General features: G+C 39.7%; 1 protein-coding gene across 1 annotated transcript; it reads left to right on the top strand.

The window, feature by feature from the left end:
• Positions 1–455: 455 nt before the first annotated feature.
• LOC106602717 (leucine-rich repeat LGI family member 2) lies at positions 456–10,187 on the top strand. The gene is made up of 8 exons (XM_014195518.2): positions 456–989; positions 1,244–1,315; positions 2,010–2,081; positions 2,389–2,460; positions 4,694–4,765; positions 5,878–6,047; positions 6,652–6,816; positions 8,417–10,187. The coding sequence occupies exons 1-8, from the start codon at positions 703–705 to the stop codon at positions 9,250–9,252; spliced, it is 1,746 nt and encodes a 581-aa protein (XP_014050993.1). The 5' UTR covers positions 456–702; the 3' UTR covers positions 9,253–10,187.
• Positions 10,188–10,502: the final 315 nt, after the last annotated feature.

Below are 10,502 nucleotides of genomic sequence, written 5' to 3'. Positions count from 1 at the left end.
AGCATACTTTTGGACCAATAATAGCCTAACCACCATTCAAGCAACATTAGACTGAACTTTCAAATCCTGTTAGGCCTACTGTAGGTTTATTTTTCTGCGACAATAGGCCTATTGGTATTAAAATCCTACACCTGTAAATCAACCATATTCTAAACAACTAGGATGGCCCATGAATTTAGTTGTAACCAGGCATCAGACAAAACAAATCTATAAGGGCGCGATATTGGAGATCACGAGACATGTATTAAATTATTAAAGAGAGGTCACAAATTGTTTAGTTTAAACATGGAGCTGTAACATAATTGCGGAAGGTAGCCTATTTAGCCTATTTATAAAGGAGAAATGTATCCCCACAAAAAAACAGATATTGCCATGGCGGACACGTGGGTTTATGTGTTGGGAAAAAAGGGGACGAATTATTTGAGAACACTACACTACAATCCTATTTTCAAACTAAAATAAACTGTCTCCTTTCTCCGCTGCACATGCCAAGACTTCAAAACTCACTAGTCTGTCGCACATACGGGCCAACTTTCTCACCTATTAGAGCTTTGAAAGAAGGCTAACTAATGATATTATCGTCAACATTTTTTAAATATTTTAATCGACCGTAGCTTGCCTGGAATCCCGGAAATCTTCCTGAATTGCTTTGGATGCGAAATTAAGAAGCCTAGCGGAAAGCATCTGCAGCAGAATCTGCTTATGTCAGGTGTTCTTCTGTCCACTGCTGTATTCAAGGCTCGGAGCGGTGAGATAGAGGTGGATTGCATCGAAGTCACTCTCTGTCATTGTCATACATTTAAAAAAATGTTAGCCTCGAAGCATTGGTTATGGATCAATTTGATTATACTGTGTCTCGGTCAAGCCAGTCTAGCTGCACCTAAAAAGGTTTTTCGATGCCCTTCGGGATGCTCGTGCTCCAAGGAGACCATTATCTGTGTCGGGACCTCAAGTGTACCACGGACTATGCCGAATGACATCAACTCACTGTGAGTATTGTCCTCAATTTATTCATCATCACACATAGTTGAAAGGAAAATACAGTAGGCCTATCACATGGAATGTTGAAAAACGTGCAAGCATGAATTGTGTAATGACATGAAGTTTGTAATGACTTCAGTGTAGCCTAACCCACGTTATATGTGTCAATGATTTCCTCGTTACAGACTATTGAGACAACTGAAGCATATTAATAGGTTAATGCTGGTTTCATATTGTCAATATTATGTCTATCTTCCACCAGGAGCATAGTAAATGGATCCCTCGCAGAAATCACAGAGGCCATGTTCTCCCTCATGCCATCTCTGCAGTTGCTGTACGTAGCCACATAATTTTCATTTTCAGCAAGTACCTAAGAATATTTTGTTTTTATAGTAACCTATACATGGATGCAGCAATGCAGGCCTACATCACTAACTGTAAATGCAATTCTGATGAGGCTGTGGTCCTGTATGGCTCAGTTGGTAGAACATGACGCTTGTTAAATCAGGGCTGTGGTTTGAATTCCTGGTGCTACCCAAACGTATAATGGATGTATGCATGACTAAGTCGCTTTGGATAAAAGCGTCTGTTAAATGGCATAAATTGTTACTATATCAGACAGAGACACATGCAGGGATTCGTGTCAGACTGAATTGCCTTATTTATGAACAGTATCTCAATGACTTCGATAGTCTGTTTGGTCATTGTGTCTTGCCGATCGAAGGTCGGTCACACACTAAAAGGTCCGTCACGCACTAAATGACTGGATATTATGATGTAGCCATGAAAATGATTACTACAGTAATCATTTCAATTCTTCACTTGAAACCACACACACACACACATGCGCGAGTACGCATGCAAGCCCTAACACGCACACAACTCACTGCATCCATGTAGCTAATCTTTGTATTTTTTTTAATCTTTAATAAGTATAACATTTACCATCCAAATGTTAGAAGTGGAATATGCTATGGAATTTTGGCTAATACGACGCAAAACGTATCATGTTTTTCTTATTTTCTCAGGCTTCTCAATTCAAATTCATTGACCACCATCAAAGATGATGCATTCTATGGCCTTCCTCATCTTGAATATTTGTGAGTATTTGGTTCAAACTATGGCTTCCTCTCCTCAGTCAACTGTTTTTGCAGAGACAGTATGATTAACAAACATCTGAATAAATCTTCAATGTCTAAACACATTTTAAGGTGGCCTATGGAGCACTAGTGTAATGTGATGCCTGTAATTCGCCATCATTTTTTCTTCATTTGTGTCATATAAAACCAAAAGTTATTAGCTTTAGTAAAATAAGTAATTTGATGTTTTTAAAAGTGAATAACAAGGTCAAAAGACAGCTAGAGTACCATCATTACTCCCTTAATTTATTACATTTGTGATTAACAGATTCATAGAGGGCAACAAGATTGAGACCATCGCCAAAAATGCCCTCAGAGGTCTCCGAGACGTGACTCATTTGTAAGTCTGCTGATACCATTTCTACCATCTCTAATCTACCCAGGGCTGTAACTGCATATGAAGACACCAAGGTCCGGACCTCTGTAATTGTTTAGAATTAAAAATATATACAGTACCAGTCAAAAGTTTGGACACATCTACTCATTCAAGGGTTTTTCTTTATTTTTACTATTTTCTACATTGTATAATAATAGTGAAGACATCAAAGCAATGAAAAAACACATATGGAATCATGTAGTAACCAAAAAAGTGTTAAACAAATAAAAATATATTGTATATTTTAGATTATTCAAAGTAGCCACCCTTTGCCTTGATGACAGCTTTGCACACTCTTGGCACTCTTGGCATTCTCTCAACCAACATTCAAACAATCTTGAAGGAGTTCCCACATATGCTGAATACTTGTTGGCTGCTGTTCCTTCACTCTGTGGTCCAACTGATCCCAAATCATCTCAATTGGGTTGAGGTCGGGTGATTGTGAAGGCCATGTCATCCGATGCAGCACTCCATCATTCTCCTTGGTCAAATAGCCCTTACACAGCCTGGAGGTGTGTTGGGTCATTGTCTTGTTGAAAAACAAATGATAGTCCCACTAAGCGCAAACCAGATGGGATGGCGTATCGCTGCAGAATGCTGTGATAGCCATGCTGGTTAAGTGTGCCTTGAATACTAAATAAATCCCTGACTGTGTCACCAGCAAAGCACCCCCACACCATCACAACTCCTCCTCCATGCTTCAGGGTGGGAACCACACATGCGGAGATCATCTGTAAAACTGCAACCCCCCAAAAATGATTTGTTTACTTTTTGTTCATAAAATACTTTTTCTGCTTACAAATCCCTTTGTACGCATTCAATTATAGTTTTGAATCCTGGTGCTGAGTTAATGTGAGTTAATGTGTTGCAGCTAATTGTATAGCTAATAGGCTATGGCTGAATCTCAAACCAAACACTTGGCCACTTAGTCCTTTATTGAGTGGTGTTGTGTTCGATAGTGATCATTCGTGTTTTGGCCAAAATGAGCATTGGGACAATGCGCACTCCATGTTCCAATTGCCACTTAGCAATATTCAAAAATTCTAAATCCATTTGCGAGCATCGTGTCCTGCGATCTGTCTTGTACCATGACTCACTTGCTATGAAACATGGGTACTGGGAACCTGGGGAAGACACCGACGCATACTCGGATAGACAGTGAGAAAGTTGTAAAAAAAAGGAAAAAAATATGTGCAAGTATATCGGTCACAAGCGCAGCAGCAGAAGACTCAATACTGTACAGACTCAGGGCAGAGCAGGCTGTTTGCTGCTTCATTAAAACGTGTTTATTGTGATAAAATGATGTTACAACAGTCCCTAGCTAACTAGGTAGCTAGCTTGCTTGTGGAAGGAGAATTTCATTTAGTGTTGCACTAGCTGGTTGGTTAGCTTCTCTTTCGTTTCATTTGAAGTGACTGGCTCAGGCTTAGCTAGTAAGTTATCGTGTACATGATCAAACTTCAGAAATACACAAAACCCCTTAGCTAGACTTAAACTTAAAAATTCATTACAGATTTCTTGATTTATCTTGATTTATTCTCATTATTTTTGAGGGTGGCGTAGAAGTGACTGTTGTTGCTAGGTAACATGATAGGATTCATTGGAAGAAGTTGCTGCCAAGGGCGCCGAGTCGGCGTTGGATGCCCACTCAATAAAGAAGCTTCCAAAGGGCGCAGTGGAGCCATCGATGACTCAAGTACTAGCATTTTTAGATTGACTCGATTGACTTGTAAGTGCTCAAAGTACTCAACGTGTTTGGTTTGAGATTCAGCCTATATGTTTATAGATCGACTTTTTGCTGACCCCCCAACCCCCGTGTCCAAACCTCACTAAAACTCAGACAGACCCTGTCTCTGCACTCTCTTCCATCTTTATTGTCACTCGACCTCTATTCTATTCCATCTTTATAATTTCTACTTTCTATCATGTTTATCATCTGTACTATTTCTACCATCTCTTCCATCTTTCTATCATTTCTATCGGCTCTATCATTTCTCTCTCCCTGATCATCTCTCGGTACCACCTCTGTCATTTCTATCAGATCTATCAATCTCTTATATCTACCATTTCTATCGTCTCTACCATTTGTATCATTTCTATTCTCTACTATCTCTATCATCTCAATCCTCCACTCAAGAATCTCTCCATGATGACACATTATTTTTCTCACTGTCTCCTGCCACACTGTCTCTCGCAGGTCGCTGGCTAACAACAACATGAGGGCTTTGCCAAGGGATCTCTTCCACGATCTCGACTCCCTGCTAGAGCTGTGAGTAAGAAACCCTGCTAGCAATCACTTATAGGACCACAGGTTTCTATGAGGCAGCACTGACACTGCACCAAACATCTCTAATTGACAGTTGGCAACCCGCTCTTATTAGGCTTTTAAGACTACCGCCTTCTGCCCGATGTAAGGAGGATGAATACCGAATATGGGCTGCCGGTGCTCCTCTATAAGCTTGCTATCAGGGAATGGTGGTTTGCGATTTATTGAACAAGATCACATTGAATATCTGGATATCCAATGAATAATGGTTTTTAATTTAATATTGACAATGAGATTAACAGGAAATGGTTGTTATACTCAGCTAGTTCAGTCAGAATGCTGCTTGTGCTTAAAGAGTTAATGGTCAATTTGTGTATATACCTCAATGTTTTGTTTTTAGTAGGTTCAATAAATAAGTGCTTTGTTCAGTACACTGGCTAGCCAGTGATTTAGAAATGGTGCACCAAATTTTTACTAGGGACAAGCTTAGTCCCGCATGCATATTGCCATTGTTGTCACAGAACAGAGCACAGGTCTGTGAAAAACATTGTAGAACTCCACATTTATAATCTGCAGTGCAATATAATTTGAAAAGGTTATTTAATGTTGTCCATAACTGCCAATTGCTCATGCAAAATGTTGCCCGTAATGTGTTGTTGTTTTGGCATTTGAAAAGGTGTATGGGATGTTACGCATGGTCCAGAGACAACCTTCAGCCCCTTTCCCCTAGGTCCATCTGAAGAGAGATCGGATAGGTGTAATCAACATGATGACAGCTCTACCTGTTTCATCAAATCTGAAAACCCACAAGGGGCTAAGGAAAGGGACTAGGGGTTGTTTTGAAAAAAGTGTTAGGGTTAGGGTTAATCTGATTTTAGGGAAGTAGATAAAGGGCTTCATTGCCACAATCCCAAACTATCCCTTTAATTGGTGTCCAGGAAACTAGCCCCTAGAGTCCAGACATTATTTTCTTGTAGTGTGAGGATACTGGATGGCATACATGTTCCCATTATTTTAACTCTGAATGCCCTAAGCTTTGCCTTTTACTAAGTGACCACATTCTATCTTTGGTGGATTCGTTTATGTTACTGCATCCATCCTCTGTCACATGTTAGGGATTTGAGAGGCAACATATTTCAGTGTGACTGCGAGAACAAGTGGCTGATGATGTGGCTGAAAAACACCAACGCTACCGTATCGGATGTCAACTGCGCAGGTCCCATAGAAATGAAGGGCAAACGTCTGAACGACCTTCCCATCCCGCCAGACGAGTGTATCTCCACGGGTAATTTAACCAGCGCACCTCCACACTCCAGTCAAACATAAATGTCACACCCAACCAATTTATATTATTTCTCCTTTTAAGAATTATATTTTTGGTGTGTGTGTTGAGGGGTAATCAAATATACAGTTATGCATTTTATTTATACGCACACTTGCCATCTGTGTGATACTGTAATAATACTATACACATATACTGTAGTAGCTCTACATACTATGAACCATGTTGGATTTACATATTGTGATACACAAAGGTTTCATGACACACAGTCCTTTCACACCATATATGTTGTCTGTTCAGCAGTTGATCAGATTTCTTGCAACAACACAAATACCTTTTTAACTCTTACATGGTAAAATACATTTTACTTTCTGTAATAATGTATTGGACATCATCAGTACTTTGCTGTTGAGTAATTAACAAAAAATTACCAATATGGACAATGGGGGCTTTAATTCTTCAAATTCAAGTTATATTTAATTACTAATTTGTTGTAGCTTAATTGGAGAGTTGCCAGATTATTTTGGCCTTGTGTGGATATCAGGGTCTCCTCTGTACATATGTTTGTGTTGTGTTCATCATGTTGTGTTACTTTTCTGCCCCACAGACTTTGTCCGTCATCAGTCCATTCCAACCCAGGCTTTGTCGGCTGACATTTTCTCCCATAAGGAGGACATTTATGTGGCGATGGCTGACCCCAATTACAACAGCTGTGTGGTCATGGAATGGGACCACATTGAAATGAATTTCAGGCCTTTCGATAACATCACAGGTTTGATTTCTTTTCGTGTTTTTTTATTTTTTTTTATTTTTATTGATTGATGTAGGCCTATCCTTGTTGTTTAGTTAAATATACTAGAAATCACACCGTCCATTTTTTGGGGTTTTTCAGTTGTACCATACACTGAGTTTACAAAACATTTCCATGCTCTTTCCATGACATAGACTTACCAGGTGAATCCAGGTGAAAGCTATGATCCCTTATTGATATCACCTGTTAAATCCACTTCAATTACTGTAGCTGAAGGGGAGGAGACAAGTCAAAGAAGATTGTTAAGCCTTGACACAATTGAGACATGGATTGTGTATGTGTACCATTCAGAGGGTGAATGTGCAAGACAAAATATTTAGGTGCCTTTGAAAGGGGTATTGTAGTAGGTGCCAGGCGCCCCTTGTTTGAGTGTACCAAGAACTGCAACGCTGCTGGGTTTTTCACACTCAACAGTTTCCCATGTGTATCAAGAATGGTCCACCACCCAAAGGACATCCAGCCAACTTGACACAACTGTGGGAAGCATTGGAGTCAACATGCGCCAGCTTCCCTGTGGAATGCTTTCAACACCTTGTAGTCCATGCCCCTACAAATTGAATTTAGGCCCCAACGAATTAAGGCAAAGGGGGGTGCAACTCAATGTTTTTTAATTTGTAAAAACATTTGTATTTTTTATTTAACTAGGCAAGTCAGTTAAGAACAAATTCTTATTTACAATGACGGCCTACCCTGGGCAAACCCGGACGACGCCCTATGGGACTCCCAATCACAGCCGGATGTGATACAGCCTGGATTTGAACCAGGGACACCTCTTGCACTGAGATGCAGTGCCTCTTGCACTGAGATGCAGTGCCTTAGACCGCTGCGCAACTCGGGAGCAAATATTAGGAAGGTGTTCCTAATGTTTTTTTACACTCAGTTTACATTTCTTGTTCATTCACAATTCAATAGAAATCACAAATTTGACTGGCCAGGACCTTAAAACAACATACCTAGTGTGAATGTATATTGAGAATCATTCTTTTCAAGTTGAAGTTTTTATTACACTCATATAGCAGTCAATATAAACTGAAACACATGAGCAAACAAAATATTAAGATAAGAGCAACAAAATAAAAAATGTAAGTAAAGACATTTTATAAAAAATGTCCTGCGTCTTAAAGCGACTCCTTAATCAATGAGCAGAAATATAGGGTGGTTGACCTCTTGTACTATTCAGTTCTAGACTTTGGTATAGTCAGTTGGTTTTGGCTGCGGGTGTTCCTGCCTGTCACTTTTTCGTCAGGGGGTAGCCAGTCTTTGAATTGAGATTTTAGGAGGCTGACAGCGAAATCTGTGCAGAGTTGTGTCCTTACTTCATGAATCCGGGGTAGGGACAGGGTCTGAAGTGCCTCAGTATAACTGGAGTATCATCCTAGGATGGTGTAGCATGCTCTTTTCTGAATAATTTCCAGGTCATCAGACTGGGCCTGGGTCAGTGAGCTATTCCATCACATGAGTAGTGGTAGAGCTTATAGGACTTGATAATTTGACTATATTTTATTTGATTTTGTTCTCATTCATAATTTCACTATTACTAATTATTTAAATATTACTCCAGGAAAGTCTGTTGTTGGATGCAAGTCTGTTCTGATTGACAACCACGTCTTGGTAATCGTGACTCAGCTCTTTGGCGGCTCCCACATCTACAAGTTTGACGATCAACAAAACAAGTTCACCAAGTTCCAAACCATTGAGGTCTTCAACATCTCCAAACCCAATGACATTGAGGTGTTCCAAATAGCCGGTGAGTGGTACTTCATCATTGTGGACAGCTCCAAGGCAGGCCTATCTACTCTGTACAAGTGGAATGACCAAACGGACCGGAACGAGACCGGTTTCTACTCCTACCAGTTCCTCCACGAGTGGTTCCGAGATACGGACGCTGAGTTCGTAGAGCTAGACGGGAAGTCCCACCTCATCTTGGCCAGTCGCTCTCAGGCGCCCGTCATTTACCTGTGGAACAAGAGCAGCCAGAAGTTCCAGCTGCACAGCGAAATCCCAAACGTTGACGACGTGGTGGCGGTCAAAGCCTTCCGGGTGGACGAGGAGCTCTACCTGGCCATGACGTGCTACATTGGTGACTCCAAAGTCCTCAAGTGGACCAGCAAGCAGTTCAATGAGGTGCAGGCCCTGCCTTCTCGTGGCGCCATGGTCCTCCAGCCATTTTCATTCAAGGACAGGCACTACTTGGCCCTGGGCAGCGATTACTCCTTCACACAGATCTACTTGTGGGATGAGGAGATCAAAATGTTCTCCAAGTTCAAGGATATCTATGTGCAGTCTCCACGTTCTTTCAATGTGGTGTCCACTGACCGGCGTAATTTTTTATTTTCCTCCAGCTTCAAAGGGAAAACGATGGTCTTTGAGCATGTTATTGTCGACATAAGCCTGTGAAACTAGAAAGCCTAACTTTTGTGCCTAACAGCATAAAATTATTGTTTCTGACACATTTATACCCATTCTCGTGAGTAGTAAATTATTTATTTATTTCATGAAAGATGAATATAGTGTTTTAAATTTGTCTTTTTCATTTGCAATGAACTATGGTTTAGATAGTCTCTGCAAAACTATGAATTTCTCTTTGTTTACATTTGTTAACATTTTGTTATTGAATGTAATGATAGATTGGTAAAATTATTTCCCTGTTAAGTTGAAACCAAAATAATCATATTAAAGCGATGACAATATGTAAAATGTAACCCGCATGATGAACAATGGCTGCCAATACCTGCAATGGTCTTGTACAGTGACTTATCAGGGATATGATTATAGCAACTGCACAGTATTTACAGCTAGCTGTTAAACATTAACAACTAATATACCTTTACTGAACATAATGAATAACGGAACTGAAATTGATGATGGCCAGCTATATGATGTGCCTGGCTAATAGCAAAACAGAATGTCAATAATGTGGTATGAATTCCTATGCAAGATAATGATACATATCTTTCTGTATATTTAATGCTGTACTTTATTATTATGCTTTATTATATGCTGTACTACATTAGTACAGTTAGCTAGAACTTCATTTATATAATACACATATATTCCTTGTCTTTAGTGTCATTACCTTGCTGCCTTTACCTTCAAAATGTTAACTATGCCCTACTACAGTATGTTACCTCTGTACAATGTTGATGTTCTGAACAAATGGTGTTTTCAGCCACATCTATCTATGTACTGTATATAAGTTAGACATAAACAAAATTAATTGAATGTAGATTCCATTTGGTTTTAAGAAGATTCTCGTGAAATAATTGTTCTCCATTTATTATTTAACATTTGTGGATTTAAAATGCAATATAATTAAAGCATCTGACAGGAAATATACTGCACTGTTGTTTTTGTTCCCATTATTCTGTACAGCATACCTAGCACTTACAAATGCTGATAATTTGTCTGTGTTGCAATGATAAAGTGCCGAAGATGGCAAAGTTAAGATGTGTAGCCTTGTCAGCACTGGGCCTTTGTGACAGATTTATCTCTGGCTTGCAAGAATAGAGGACATCAGTGCATCGGTAGGCTACATGTATTAGCCAGTGTTATGAGAATAAGAGAAAATGTAATGTGTGGGAAAATTTCCAAACCACTTCCATTCCTTGATTAGTTGTCAATCAATTTTGTAAGAGGAGGGCATGTAG

The sequence above is a fragment of the Salmo salar genome, chromosome ssa04 (assembly GCF_905237065.1).
Source record: "Salmo salar chromosome ssa04, Ssal_v3.1, whole genome shotgun sequence".
Classification (NCBI taxonomy): Eukaryota; Metazoa; Chordata; class Actinopteri; order Salmoniformes; family Salmonidae; genus Salmo; species Salmo salar.
Note: the sequence above shows the minus strand (reverse complement) of the source record. Positions and strands in the feature narration are given on the sequence as shown.